A 16,035-nucleotide genomic window follows, 5' to 3' on the forward strand; every position below is an offset into this window, starting at 1 on the left:
TTCCTCAGTGATATGCTGATCAGTAGCTAACATTTAAACATCTCCTTAGCAAAATGCAAAGTTCTTCTGTCACAGCTCTGTGAAGCAGCTTCAGTTCCTGTCAGGGCACTCCAACAAGTCAGCAGCCTAAAAATGCATTTAAAGTGGTGTCAGTGATGCACCTTTTCTTCAGTTGTCCTGTTTCTGCTTGTTTCTGGAATTCTTTTCAAGCTTAAATCTTGCCATGTCTGGAAACAACTGTGTTAACTTGCAGGAGGTTTGGAACAGGCTGATGGGTGGAGATGAGATAATGGAAAAGATATCTCAAAAGCAGTGACCCTGCTATGAGGAACAATGTAAATAAGAACATTCTCATTTTTCCTCCATTAAAAAAAAGGGCAACTTTTTACTAAAGGAAGTAGAGTACAGTTTTCTTCTTAGTTAAGATGACCCTGCAGAAATCTGTTGGGGGCAGAACAAATGTTCCCTGTTCTATAAAAGCTTAGTGATTTTGGGCACTGAGCCTTTTTTTTTTTTTTTTTTTGTAAAAATGCTGTTGGCCTTGGAGTGCACGGGAAAGGAAGAAGAGTCACAAAGAATCTACAGCATAAAAGTCTTACACGCACGCACAACAATGCATAAATGTGCCACTTGCAGCACAGAGATAGGAAGCCATGTGGCACCCCTGGTTTCCCTGCTCTCCCTGCCTTCTGCAGAAGATTGGTGTCCTTCACTGACGCTCCGGCAGAAGCAGTGTGCTGTGCTAACACAAATGGCACAGCGCACTGGCATCCAAACAAGTTGGGAGGCTGAGCCATTTTGCCTTCAGCAGCTGAAACCATTCTGTAAGCATTCTGCATATAATTAAACCTTCTTTTCCCATCAGGTGATCTGACCTCAGCATACAACTGTGCACACCAGGACAAAAGATGGTAAGGTGGCTCAAATAATGGAACAGTGGGCAGAAACCTCCTATTTGTAAATATGATAGTGCCTTGTCCACAGGGGGAAACCTGAGCTCTTCTCAGGACCCTCGTTTCATGCACTATACATCCCATGCTTGTGTTGTAAATGTTTCCCTGTGATCAGCCACCATCTGCAGACCTATCCAGCCGTGCCCCTGGCTGCCAATCATTCCTGTGTTTCTCACAGAGATCACACCAAGGACACACGCGTGCAGTCGGTGTAGCTGGAGAAGTGCACTCTCCCTCAGCCACCTATTATTTCACTGGAGCCTGTGGTTTGGCATTAGCAACCACAGCACAGACATCCTATTGTCACAGCATTAAAACTCACCTAATCGACGTGAAAATGGTTCCCTATGTCTGGCGCAGACATCTTTCAGGCAGTAGTGATGCCTCATTCACACACTGGTCCCCTGTTTTATTATAGCACTGGTGGCTCAGAGCAAGCTCTTCACAGGGCTCCATGAAGGCAGCTCTCCATGCTAACTGTAGCTGCTGCTCACCACTCCTACTCTAGATATTGCCGTAAATTCACAACTGTGGCACCAGAGACCTCAGCTGGCAAGGGATGAACAACAGCCGTCTCCATTCTTCTATGTCAGTGTGGCTTCTCTGCCTGGAATTATCACTGTCAAGTAAGGGTTAAGAAAATGCACTGCTGAAATGCCCTTCATGGGCAGAGCCTCCTGTGTGCATCCCACTGCGATAACATCACAGCCCAAAACAGGAACAGTGCGTTCATTGGTGCAGGGTCCGTGCTTCGGCAGCAGCTGGAGGGGACACACGGGAGAAAATGCTGAACCAGAAGTGTTTTATTTTTGGTAGTTAAATAATGGGATAGGAATGCTTGTGAACAGGAGCTGAGGAAAGACAAACACGTCTTTTCCAAAGGGCAGTGAGACAGATCCCTCAGTAGTTGGTGCTAGTGAGGCCCTGAAGCCCACGCCATCTTCCTAAATCTCTGGCATGGACTTGCACACATAAAACATGAACCAAATGTTTTCAGGTGAGCTTGTCTCACCTTGGTGTTTGCACTCACGTGGTTAAACATGGCTAAGTCCTACAGAGAGAAGCAGGCAGGGGTTTAGCCTGCCAGAGCTGGAGACACATGACAAGGCTGAAAGGAGGCACCAGGACTCCTGTGGCCCAGGGCTGCTCCTTGGGCAAGGCTCAGTGTGCTTCTCAGCTGGCTCACCTCTTTGTCCTGTACCACATTGCTGTGGGTATGTTCTTTGTCCTTAGAAGATGGTGTGCCCCAGCAAGCTCTCCACTTTGCAACAACCTTCCCCTTGTGCAAATACGGCATGAAGTTTACTCTGTCTCAGCTTCCACAGGCCCTTCCTGCCAGAGTGTGAGATGGATGAGCTGGAAGTTACTACAGAACTGTCTGAGGGCATGAAGGTGCTTCTGAAAACATCTGGGTTCAGTGTATTGCTCTTTTGTTCATGTCCCAACTGCTGTTGCTGGAGAATACAGGCACTGCTGTGACTAGACACCACGTCCTTAGGCTACATCTGTATTACGGGCATATCAGCTCTCATACATGTACCGCTATCACTGCTACAATGCAAAAAGGAGCTCAGGATAATGCTAATCCAGTGTATAAACTGTTTCAGCAGTAAAAAGTAAGCTTGCTCAACGCCGATTCTTTCCGATCTGAAAATTCAGACTTCTTCAAATGCCTGTTGGTATAGGAAGAAATCAGCTCTGTTTGCACACGGTCTTGTACCAACTTCCCCTCACCCATCCCCTGTAACTCCTAAACGTGGCGACAATTTCAGCCAATTGATGGAGGAGGATAGGGGCCTGCAGGAGGTCCAGCTTTGCAAGCTGCATCAGCTGGGCAGGGGAGAACATGACACAGAGGGGTCTGACTGCAAAAGCCATGCAAGGGTTTGGGGAGGAGGTATGGGGAGCCTGCCACGCTGTGGGGGAGATGGGAGGCCATTACGGTTTTGCTGGTACTGCTCCTTGCAAAATATTCTTCTAGGACATGTGAAAGGAATGTGAAGGTGCAAGACAGCAGGAATTAATAAATAATCAGAAATACTCCGCACTTCTCAATTCTGAGTGTTTTATAAACATTAACGAACCTTCATGAGCTGTTGGAGAGGTATTTAAGCCACATTCCATTTTTACAGATAAGAAGATGAAAGCTCTGGCTTAAGTCCAGAGTTTTCAAAAGCACAAACTACTTTTAAGAGCTCCACTTGATGCTCAGCACCAGAGCTCCTAAGGGATTGATTTCACATTTGCCATTGTTTTCAATGGGATGCTGATTACTTGTGCAAAACTAGGTTTTAACCTGCACACTCAAAAGCAGCTGAAAACAGCTGCTGAAAGTCCAGGCCTCATTGGCTTGTTGGGTTTCCCCAATGTGTATAAGGAGATACTGCTTTGGGAGATAAATAAATACACAAAAACGTTTTAATTTATCACTACTGCACTGCAGCAGTAGTGGGCTTAAGATTGAGATTTTATGGGTTGAAGGCTTACAAAAAAGATTGATTGAAGAGTAATCAAGGTTAAAAGAGAAAGTCTTCCAAGTGAACCCATTGATCTGTGCAAATGGAAAGGGAAGCGGAACATGTTTTCAAATCTTTTTGCTTCCCCCCACAAAGGGTAGGCAGATGGTTTGGTGCATTTCCCTAAGTGTTTGATGAATATTTTATTTCTGAGAAGAATATAAACCAGGAACATACATACAGTTACCGGCTTTGCTGAAGTGAGCAGAAAACAACACAAGACTTCCTTAGAAACCACATGAACTGTTAGCCCAGTAAATACAGACGTGTATATATATATATACAGCAGTGTAAAATACAATTTTACTGGCTTCTACCAGTAGTGACCCCAGGAACACTCAGGTCACAGCACAGTGCCGAGCTCTGTGCTGGGAATTACTATCTCCATCACATCTACTGAATAGGACCAGAGAGAAGAGGGAAAGTGGTGGAGTTTTACCAGTCTTAAAGCTGTTTATCGGTTCCTGTGTTCACAATGAGAGATCCCACGGGACAGCGGTGCAGCATCAGACCCTGCTGGTACAGGCAGGATGGAGACTGCTGTAGCTGTAAGCAGGACCATATACTTTTATGCCTTTCTGGGCTGTAATTGTTACGTGCCTTGAGTCATTGCTGACAGAGAAAAGGGCACAGCTATTTCAGGGCTTCAGAAAGGCTTTACTGACCACATGGATGACATTCTGGTATGTGGTTATTCAAAGGAAAAACACAGTAAGCACCTTAACGAAAACAGCAAAGGCCCCTGGCTCCAAGTGCAGCAAAGCAAAGTGTAAATTCTGCCAGCTCCTTGGGCCAGGCATTAGGTGTGGGCAGCTTGCACCAGGACCAGCAGAAGATAGCTATGGCATAAATACCACTGCCTGTCTTCACACAGGAATGAGGCACAGCACCATGGGAAATGCTGGCACACTTTTAGAGGCTTTTTTCCATTTTCCCCCCCAGAATCACTTAATTGTTGCTGAACCCTTGAAGAGTTTTTGATCTTGAAAAGTACGGGGATTTTGGATCAGGAAACAGCCTTGGAGGAAGTCTCTACTAAGTGGCTGCTCCACTTCAGGCTTCCTTTGAGGTCGCAGTGCCAGCAGCCACACTTCAAGTGCTGTGTTGGCTCAGCAGTACCTCAAGGTATTGACCGACTACCTCAAGGTCACTTGCTTTTGCAGCTAAAACCTGAGTGCTGAGCAGGAACTTGCAGGTAGAGAAATGGCAGATTGGAACCGCTGCTTGAAAAGCTGTGTCCTGCCCACCCTGGGCTTTTCCCTGTGTCACAGCTCACAGAGCCTTTACACCTTCACTGCTGATTCTTCCACCACATAATTATTTCTACTGTTGTCCAAGATCCCACATTACTCAGTCTAGCTCATTAAATTCCAAAAGGTATCAAAACATTGGCTGCTTGTTTCATTCCCCTTGAGGACTGACAATGTATTTCAGGAGGGCAGCTCTGCCTTTCTCACACAGTGACTACTGCATGCCAGAAATAAATGATATTCTTGAGATCTCTGCACCTACTTGAAGGTGGGGAGAAAAGCAGGTGAGACCCAACTCAGTGGGGAGTTGGTCAAGGGATTGGCAGGACAAGATACGGCCACATCTCTGTGCCAACCATTGTGGAAAAGGGTGACTTGAAAATCCCTGCCTGGGTATCCCCTCAATCACCTGCTTCCCAGAAGAGGTTTGTTAGTTCTAAATTGCAGAAATTGAAACTGGAAGTCGGGGAGCAATGCTGGAAATAAGAAGTGGAATCAGCAAGAAAAATAGGTGGGACAACTGAACTACTTTCTCTTCTAAGCAGTTCAGTAAAAGATCTAAGAAAAGAACTGAGAATGGCTGTTTGAAATGTAAACATGTTTATAACATGTTGACAGGGAAAAAGTCACGAAATATTATTGCACAAAACCATGAGTCAAGACCTCTAATCTGTTTTAACAGTGATGCCTGTAGCTTAATTGCACTTGTTCCTGAGAGTATTACTCCTTATATCTTCATTACTGCACAGGTATTAATTTAATCAGAGATAATAAACAAAACCTCTAATTACAGGTCATAAATTTTGTTATTTTATCAGCACAAGTGGGAAGACAAAAACATGTGGACCCATAAACATGAGATGGCTTTTGCAATCCCATAATTAAGGGCATTGGAAACACAGCTGAGAATGCTACAGCATTTCCACAACTGTCCTTACTGTAGTGATCCACCTCCTGGATCCTTACAAACCCACACATGTCTTGTGTTTTGATCTTTTTAATAGATCTAAGCCCAAGAATTATGTTTGCAGATTCCCAGGATCTGATATGTCCAGAAGGAAGGGTCTTTGCAGAGTGGTTTCAATGGAGGCACATTGCCAGGAGTTGGGAGCTCCTTGTGAATGACTGTGGTTTCCCTTTGGGCCCTCTTGTTTCTGCCAAATTTGAAGTGGATTTTCTGCAAGTGAGAAGCAAACATGGCCCCTTTCCAATAGGACAATGTCTGGGAGGGCAACTGATGAGAAAAACTTTGAGGGCTTTCAAAGCATCTTAAAAAATCCCCTCCTGTAGGGGATTTCATGTAGTGAAGGAAGCCATGAGCTGGGTGCAAGAAGCATTTACTTAGTTATCTAATCTTTCTAATCCCTGAATTACGTTAGGAGGAGGAATGATCCATCTTTTTCTATCTCCAGAACGACTCTGGTCCCTCAGTACATTATTCAGCACAATAAAAATAAAGCATGTGGACCTGCTTAAACCCACAACTCTCTCTCCCTGCTTTAAATGATTTACTTTTCAAATGTAGTAAATACATCATCTTTCTTTCTGTTTAACACACTGATATTTGTAGGCAGCTATTTTGTACACCAGTTGTCATGTTTGGCCAAGTTACTCATACATCGAATGCATCTCATCTGAACTCACAAGTCAGCTTTGAACCTTGAATAATTTCTGTCGTTCCTTTCTTAATCTGTCTCCACTAGATCTACACTGTTTAAACACTGAAGTACTCTGAAATTAGCATGATATATCAAGCATGGTCCCTCCAGACTTTGGTGGAGGATGACTGCTGTCTGCCTGGTCTGTGCTGAGGACATGGCTTTACAAAAGCAGGAAATACAAAGGGAAGGGGACAAGGGGAAATGGTTAAAAAAAACTAAAAGAGGGGAGATTTAGACTGGATATAAGGAAAAAGATTTTTACGATAAGGGTGCTGAGGCACTGGCACAGGCTGCTCACAGAGATTGTGGATGTCTTTGCAGACATCCAAGTTCAGGCTGGACACGGTTCTGAGCAACCTGACGTGGCTGTAGCTGTCCCTGCTCATTGCAGGGGGGTTGGACTGGGTAACCTTTAAGGATCCCTTCCAACTCAAATGGTTCTGTGATTCTATGAGATACAGTCCCACACTACATGAAGGCATGGCACGTCTGGCAAAGGGGGAGTGGATGTTGAGGGGAGCAATGTGCTGGGTGCTTCAGCCTGTTGCTGGGTGCTGGCCAAGGGTTTAATTTGCTCCTTGTTTCAATATAGCTGGGAGGTATTTTCCAAACACAGACCAGTACCAGTACAGAGAATCTGCAGAGTTGTGGCTCAGTTCGTCAGAAAAATCTCTTCCCTGTTGTCAGTGAGCCCAGTGGTTCCCGACACAGGGCTGTGGACCCCCGAACTGGTGAGAGGCTTCCAGGAAATGTGACTCTGAGAAGTGAGAGCATTGACACCCGCTGACAACTGCACCACTGGAGTCTGAAGCTGAAGTGGAAAAGTTTGAGGGCTGGAGATCACAAAGGGTTGAAAACAGCAGCTGTTGTTTAATCTCCATGAAGCATTTTTCCTTGGTGCCTGGAATCCTGGAATAAATGTATTTTAGTTACCTTTCCCTATGTCTATTTGCCAGCAGCTTAAATTTCCAATGTTACATTCCTTAATGTGCATTACTTTCCTGAAACCCCACACATTATTTCTCCACACTCGCTGCTACCTCTGCTCCATCCATGTCATCTAGTAGTTCCACCAGCCAAGCCTTGGGATTGGAATGAACTCATTCCTCCCAGTCTGGGGCATGCAGGGCTGCTCATCTGCTGCCCATAGATGCACAATTCACTTTACACACATGAGGGATCTCTCTTCCCCCAGCATCTCAGTGAATTGCAGAGAAAAAAAAATGGCATTTTTATGGATGAGGCATGCTTTATGGATGAGAAAGATGAAGCCATCTGAAAAGCAGGCTCCCTGTCTGGTGCTATTTGTTGCTTAAATCTAAGAATGTTACATGGCATTATAAATACCCCAAGTACCATCATTTTGGAGCACATGCTAAGGGTGGAATAAGGCCAGAAACCTCATTTTCTTTCAGTACATTCCTTCCAGTTATATCTTCACTTATTTTTGAAGTTATTTCTCTGCCTACTGACTTTAAGGCATTTGAGTAACACTGAGATAGCCCTGTTCTTTCCTAGACTGTGTAAGAAAGCACATAGCAAAGCGTATAACTTCACAGCACCTCATTACATGTCTAATAACCTGCTGGATTCCCATCCTCTCTGTTTCTGTTTGCCTCTGTAGACACAAGGGTGATAAAACTGTTGTCCATAGGCCATCCAAACTCATTTCAAGCAGAATGGGAACAGCCAGAGCATCCCTGCAGGGCTCTCTCCACAGACACAAACCTTCCCTTGGTTCTGCTTAAGGCTGTCTGGTTAGCAGGTTTAGGCTGCATCATTGAGTGATAAGAGATATAATGTGGTGGCTTTTTCCTTGCATGTTTTTTGCTAAATAAGATAATAATAGGCACGCTCAACTCTTTTCGGCAACCCTTGCTGACCCAGCATTGTTGCTGAAATGACTGTGATGCTTCTTCTCCATGTCCGCAGCCATCCCTCCCTCTTTTTTTCCTCCCCAGCCATTTCTAAGAGGTTTGTTGTCAAACTCCGTCCACAGATGCCATGTGTTGGAGAAGCCACTCGCACAAAAAGCATGAGCTTTAACATTTTGATTGATGATGGCTAGGCCAAGTCTGATGCAGTCAGCAATGCTGATGGTTGGACTCAACCAGATGCATGTCTCCAGACAGCACTAACGTGAGTGTGCACAACGTTCTTCTCTTCTCCATTAGGTCTCAAATCAATGTGACTAAAACCAAAGCTGAATGTAAAAAAACTTCCAAAAACACTATTGCAAATTACCAATCAGCTCTCTGGGAAGGCAGGAAGTACCACCACACCTCACCAAGCACTTAATGACTTGCCGTCCCCAGGATTGTTCTGGGGGCAGGGGAACCTCTGAGCTATTCTTATCCTGTAAGAGCTTTTTAGAAAACCTCTTCTTATTGCCATTAATTTTTAAATACATTGTTATATGGATGCCCATCGTCTCCGTTTAATAGCTTTTCATAGCAGACAAAGTAGCATGCTCACAGCTTGCATGTTGTAGAATCATAGAGTAACTATGGTAGGAAAAGACCTCTCAGATCATGGAGTCCAACCAGCAGCCCACCCCCACCATGCCCACTGACGTCCCTCAGTGCCACATCCACACGGTTCTTGAGCACCTCCAAGGATGGTGACTCCATCACCTCCCTGGGCAGCCTGTGCCATCCTTTTTGAGGAGAAATTCCTCCCATCACTCAACCTGAATCTCTCCTGGTGCAACTTGCGGCTATCACCTCCCATCCTATCGCTGTTATTTAGTAGAAGAGGCCGACTCCCACCTCACCACAACCTCATTTCAGGCCGTTGTGGAGTGACAACGTCTCCCCTGAGACTCCCGTTCCCCAGACTGAACACTCCCAGCTCCCTCAGCCGCTCCTCATGTGCTCCGGACCCCTCACGACTGCCCTTCTGTGGATGCGCCGCGGCACCACGGCGTCTTTCTCGTAGCCAGATGAACGCGGCACCCGACCCGCGGGCTCGAGCCGGAGCTGGAAGCACCGCACGGAGCGCAGAGCGCGCAGCGTTTACTAGGTGGCAGCCAACTGCAGTCCTCCTGCAGTTCCCGCGGGCAGCTGGATCCCAGCCACCCCCGGGTCCCAGGAAGCGGCTCCCGCTGGCCGCGCCCGCGGCAGCAGCACCCCGAGCGCCTCACCCGCGCCTCACAACCGAGGAGGGCACGGCACTCCCGCCCCGCACTCATCCCCCGCCCGCTCCCCGCGCCCCGCCCCCCGCCCCTCCCGGCGGCCGGGCCCGCTCGGAGGGAGGCGATGTGAGCGGGCTGCGGCGGGCCGGGCGCGATGTGGCTGAAGCCCGAGGAGGTGCTACTGAAGAACGCCCTCAAGCTCTGGGTCACCCAGAAAAGCAGCGGCTACTTCGTCCTGCAGAGGCGGCGGGGCCACGGGGACGGCGGCGGGCGCTTCACCGGTACCTGGGCGCGGGGCTCGGCGGGGCCCGCTGGCGGCGGAGCGCGGGGAGCCGTGTTAGCGGGCGGGCGCGCGGAGCGGCCGCTTTGTTCGGGCGCGGGGAGAGCCTCGGGCCGGGGAAGGCTTGCCCGACATCCCGCGGCCGGGAGCTGCCCGCCGGTGCTGCTCGGCGCCGCACTTTCTTTTCGCTTTCCCTCGCCTCCGGAGCGGGGAGCTCGGGCGGGCAGCGGGAGCCGTGCGGGGAAGCGGTCACCGCGCGGCGGCGGTGCGCGGAGCTCGGGCGGAGCGCTCCCGTAGCGCCCGAGGGAGACTGTGCCCGCCCGGCAGCGGGGCTCAGAAGCACACGAGGCTGTTGTCTACTTTCTAAAACGTCGCCGTTTGAAACGGCGGTTTGTGTGTTTGGGAGAACGAGCGGGTGTTCTCACGGTATTTTCCAAGCCTGCGTTATCGAGTGTTTGTTATCGGAACCTTCTGCTCTTGAGCTGTAGACCCTCGCCAGTAGGTAGTGCTGCTTCGTGCGTCTTTCCCTCCCGAAGTTTGTCCTAGCGGTGGATTCACAACGAAGCCCGCAAGCTGATGTCGTTGGCTCGGCAGATCCCGCGTTGCCATTGCGTTATCGCAGTCATCACAGGATGGTTTGGGTTGGAAGGGAGCTCAAAGCCCACCCAGCCACAACCAACCCCTGCCGTAGGCACGGCTGTCCCCGCCTGAGGTGCAACGAACGAAGTGCGAGTGCTGCCGGCTCAGTGCCTTTCTCTCTAGGGGAGAAAAACACCTGCCCCCAGGTTTTCCCACACCCCCCGTGAGGAAGCGGCAGGCCGCTCTTTCGTGACTGTAAGGGCGGCGTGGATTAATTTTCAGAGTTAAAAATAACTTTTTACAGCTGCTTGATTCAAGTCCAGAGCAATCATGAGGTTCGGAGCCACAAATACCGCTCCTCGTGCCTGAGCTTTCCATGGCACAGATTTGCGGGCTTAGAAGAAAACAAAACGCTTCTCTATCTGGTTCTGTTTCAGGTGAATCATTTTCTGAACCTAGGGCGCACGGGCTTGCACAAACCTTTTGGATGACAAAGCTGAGCCACTCCTGCCTTAGAAAACATTTTCTAAGGGAACTATAAAATCTGACTCTCTCAAACGGTTTTATAATACATCTGTCTTAAAACAGATTAGAAATTAGAGTCCCATAAGAAGTGCAGAAATGCTGGAGGTAAACAGCTTAGTTCTTTTTCCCCACAAATTTTAGTTAGTTACAGTCAAAATGGAGACGTGCTCAGAGAAACTGTTGGGTTGGCTGGTACATCTGTTTCCTTTAGGTGCAAAGCCTGCACTGCAGTTCTTGCTTTATGGACATGTTATTGGTACCTGCATTTTCCAAACTGACAGATATGGAGCGCAGCGAAGTATTACTGTGTTTCACAGTAATGGTTCTACAGTTTGCTGAACTCAAGTTAGAAGAATGTGTTTTGCTGGTGAAACATAGCTTAGGTGGGAATGTTGGCCATATCTGTTTTCTTTTTCCTTATAGTAGCTTGAGCCTTGGCCAACAGGAGCTACATTTGACAGAAGAGTAGAGGTTGGAAAGTGCTGAAGGCCGTGTGTGTTTCATGAAAACAGGTGACTGTCAAACGAAGTCTCTCAGCTCCTGCCCTGAGGCTGCACATGCTCAGGCTGTGTTAGTGTCCATCTGGGATAAACAAGGGAAAAAAAGCCAGCCAACAAAACCAATGAGGCTAGATTTCATAAGCAGAGTGTGCAGATGGTGCAGTGGACCACCCAGCATAATTAGCTTTGAGCAGAGTGGAGCAGTGGTAGCAAGATCGTGCAGCAGCTGAGCTGCCCTTGTGGTTGCTGCTGCAACGTGGTGTTTTCCCTGAATATACGAGAGAACATCTGTTTTATTGCCCTGTTCTCATTCTTGCATGTTTCTTTTTTTTCTCCTAGGATGCTTTTCTCTCCTTACCAGGGCATTTTATCCATTATGTAAGAGTAAGTTAGCGCAGCTGGAGGGTGTATTTTATGTGGATTTAATTCCTCAAGGATGGAGTAGAGAACATCTATCAAAGGAAAGTGCTTTCCTTCCATACCACACCTGCCTTACTTTCTTTGGGCAGCATGTTTCAGTTGGACTCAGAGCAGATGCTGGTAAGAGAGAGACTGTATTTGCTACTGTAATTTGATTTATGTTCTAGGGCAATTATTGAATGTACACTGGATTTGCAAACAGTAGGTTCAAAAAATGATAGAGATAGTGTTTAACTATTCACGACCTGATCAGTGCCGCTCTGTCTTCCTGTGCTTTTCAAGTCAATGTTTAACTTGCCAGTTAGCCTGGATCTCTGCTTGAGACCTTGACTGCATTAGAGACTCAGGAGAAATTGGAAATGTTTAGAAATAGTTTGTAGAAACGGAATTAGTATTTTTTAAATTAAAACTAATATTTAATTTTTGTCTTTTTTTTTAATATATAAGAATGACCAAATTAATTGGTGTTGGTTACAGATTTTTTGGCCATTATTGGCCACTTTCTTTGTTAATGGTGAAAAGATTTGTAACATAGCCACAATTAATAGGTCAGAGTTAATTGGATCTGGTACTGGCTGAGGTTTTTGGCTGCAAGGTTATGTATTAATAGTAAGATTGAGATGCCATCAGTAGACAAAATCACTTTCAAATACTTCATGGTAGAGCAGTGCAAGCCAGTTTGGCCTGTAAGTTCATCACTATTTTTAGTTTTATTAGGGAATGTTGAAAGCTTGAATATCTTCCTGTTTGATTAGATAAATTTCACAAATTTTGACAGCAAAGCTGCATGTTCAGTGACTTGTTTTAAGTAAAACTTAATATTATAAAAATCAACTCTGAAATCTGTAAACTGTTTCAAGCAGCTTTTTGTCTTTACTTTTTGAGACATGTTGCTTCTTCAACTTCTTCCCTGTAGTAGATCAATAAATGATTATGTTTTGTTCCTGTTTTACTCGTGTGTTTTATTTATTTATGATACTGCCCCGTAATACTCTTCTAGTATTCAACTGTTTTCATCTCGGGGCACATTCCAAGGTGGATGTGGTCTTAAATCTTTGTAATTCTCAGAGGATGAACATTTTAAAGAATGATCAATTTTTCTTTGAACTCATATAAAACTTTATAGTTCATGGTCTTAGATGTCAAATAATACACTGGCAAGAAGAAACATCTGTGTATGAATCTGAAGCTTATTATTTCTTCAATAAAAATAAACGTGACAGGCAGCTTGAGCTATTGCCAGCACTTGAATTAAACTCCGCGTTAGGATTTTATTTTTTCTTTTAAATAAAGTTCTTGCAGAGTGATGGCTTTTCAAACTGGTCCATAGAGCACCTCCTTGTCATGAGTAGAGATCTGATTTGTTACGTGGAAAGCACTCTGGCCCCCCTCTTCCCCTTGACTGGATTCTAAAATTTTAATGCATAGAGCAAGGTGGGTGTTGATAAATTCAGTGTCCTTTTTTTGGGTAAAACAAAAGGTGTTTTGCTGCTCTTCTGTACACACCAATCCAAATAGTACTGCAAGCATCTTACATACATCAGCTTTTATTAGCCCTGTTTCTCTCCCAAGGTCAGGATAAATAATCTCATGATACAGTTTATTTCAGAGAAAGACACCGAGACCACAGAAGTTGAAGGTTCCTGTGACTAAGACAGTAATCCTGTATTGATTGCCCCTATTTATTACACTCCAGAAGAAGAGGGTCAAATATGCAGTCGAGACTTCAATTTTCAGTACAATATGCAAATGCATATCATGTATTATTATTATTATTTTAACCTTCTGAAAGGTGTAAAGGCAAAATAAGTAGTGTATTAAAGAATGTAACCTGATACAGACCTCAAAACAGCTTGCCACCAGAACTGGGGAAAATTGCCTTCTCATATTAATCTATGAAACCAATGGAAGTTATTGAATAGATAAAGGTTAAACTCGAGCTCTAACTACAAAAAAAAGTCCTTACGCAGTAGATGGAATAGAGGAAGATAGCACAAAAACAGTGCTAATAAAGGACACTTGGTTGTGCCCAATGTCTGTGTTTATGGCTCTGTTTTCATGAGGAAGAGCTCTCAAAAACCTTGCACGAGGAGAAGAGGAAATGCAAATAGTTTACCAAAAGCTTGAACTCTCATCAGAATTTTATCTAGCCGTGCCCACAGCTGGAATTCAGACGGACAAGTGTTTCCCTCTTTAGTTTCATTTTCCCCCCATGTTTCTGTGTAGCATGCTTTGAACTTGCCTGCTCCTGTGGCTTCTCTCCAGTAGAGCGCATGGCCCAGGCACCAACAACAAGGGTTGTGGCTGCTTCCCACCAAGCACAGCACCCTTATCTCTGACCCCACAACCTCACATCGAACTCTTCATGCTGCTCTTGGCTCCCTGTGTGTGGTTTTTGTGTCTGTATTTCATCCTCCTTGTACGAAATGTGAGAACGCAACTGTGTGTGGGGGGAGAGCTCCAGGTGGTGTCTACTCAGACCACCAGTCTAGGCAAAACAGTTGGCAACCACAGTAACTTTTCAGTTGTGGAGGCCAAACAGACTAGAAGACAGTAAGGAAGTAATTGAGAGTGCCTAGTGGCGGAGCTCAAGAAACACTGCCTTGTTTGCTTCAGCATTATTTACAGCAGCCATCAAAAAGGCAAGGGATGGTTTTTTATCACAGTACCCAGAGCAGCAGCCTGTGTTGAGTAATTTACAGGGCTACACGGTGGTGTGTTCCTCTTCCTGGCAGTTTTCAGGCAGAAAGCTGTTTTCATGTGTGCTTTTTTGCAGCGCAAGGGGCAAAGCATTTAGCTCTGGGGCTGTGAGAACAGGCCAGGTGTGCTGCAAGTGTGGCTGGTGTCACCTGGCACAGGAGCCAGGGCAAGCTCTACTCTCGCCCAACACTCTGGCTGGGGAGCAGCAGTTAAACCCCGTGGTTTTTATCTGCCAGGTTCAAAAATAAACAAATAAGAAGAGGAAGAAGGAAACCTACCCAGTTGCAGTGTTTGATCTGAAAAAGCGCAACCTGGTGTAGGGAACCTGCTTTGGCAGGGGGGTTGGACTCGTGATCTCCTGAGGTCCCTTCCAACCCCTATGATTCTATGATTCTGTTAATTTGGAAGTGATTTCAGGACTCGAGTGCTTATGCTTCCTTGGATTTATAAATGCTTGGAGCATTAGCCTCTTATGCTGAAATCTAATGTTCAAGCTAATCTGTGAGATTTTATTGCTGCAAGGGAAACACTTTTTCTGCAGCACTTGGAGGATCCCTCCTTCGCCTTTTTTCTTGCATGCTTACCCAAATAAGTTAGTGAGTTTCATCTTGGAGGATGGAAAGAAGTCTTTTGGAAGAAACTCTTTCTTGGGTGATGCTTTGTGTCAAAGCCTATTTACATAATTCAGCAGAATTCAACAAAGACAATGTCTGGTGTTAAGCTGTTAAGATGCTGTTAGTAGCCTTCACAACTGACAGTTCTTGTCTAACAGAAACATAGATTTTAGCGAGGTCTAAGTGAAAGCAGCAACCTGTTGAACCCGTGCTTCAAACTTTTAGAAAAATCCTATTAAGATGTTAAGAAAGCAAGGCCCCAAGTGTTCTTCTGGGAGCAGTTGCTCCGTTCCCATTGTCCTGCACTGTGACTGTCCTCTTGGGGATGGGCTGCTGTCCTGGACGAGGTGCAAGATGTGAGGTTGAAGATGTGCCAGAGTAGTTCTCAGAGTGCCCCTGCTATTTGTCTTGCCCTGAGCACGAAGACTATCCTTCTGCTACAGCTGGAGTGGACAGATGGACATGGGGAATCCTGGTTTCCCTCTGAATCACCATGCAGTGTTGGCCAGCTTGTCCAGACAATGAATGTGCCTACTAAAGTTCAGCTACTACTTTATTTTTCTGAAGATCCAAATTGTTTGATTGGTTCTTTATTTTTTTTTCCCCTCTGAATTCTAATGCCTGAGCAGCTGAGCTTACAGCTACTAACTCTCCTTGCAAATCAGTGCTTGTTGGAAACCAACCTGCACCACTGCCTACTTCCACTTTCCAGTAAGAGTGTTGTCCTGTTGGTTGAACTGTTTTGTCAGGCTGCTGGTTTTACTGCTGAGGCTTGTTTTTCTTGCTGCCTCTACATCTGTCAGGAAACAAAATTAGCAAGCAGGAGTAAAAGGCAGCTCTGAACATTCAGATTGTGCTCTATGGCTTTGTAATGGAGAGTGAGCTTGTTGCTCAGATCCAACAT

The 16,035-nt window shown here is 45.9% G+C and overlaps 1 protein-coding gene across 2 annotated transcripts in view; it reads left to right on the top strand.

The window, feature by feature from the left end:
• Window positions 1-9,667: 9,667 nt before the first annotated feature.
• TBC1D8 (TBC1 domain family member 8) overlaps window positions 9,668-16,035 on the top strand; it is a 46,990-nt gene continuing 40,622 nt past the window's right edge. For both annotated transcript variants that reach the window (XM_065741136.1, XM_065741137.1), the window contains exon 1: window positions 9,668-9,794. In XM_065741136.1, coding sequence (XP_065597208.1) covers window positions 9,668-9,794 — 127 coding nt within the window. The remainder of the gene's footprint in view (window positions 9,795-16,035) is intronic.

The sequence above is a fragment of the Cyrtonyx montezumae genome, unplaced genomic scaffold (genome assembly GCF_038088225.1).
Source record: "Cyrtonyx montezumae isolate F1298 unplaced genomic scaffold, pur_monq_1.0 scaffold_3, whole genome shotgun sequence".
NCBI classification, from domain to species: Eukaryota; Metazoa; Chordata; class Aves; order Galliformes; family Odontophoridae; genus Cyrtonyx; species Cyrtonyx montezumae.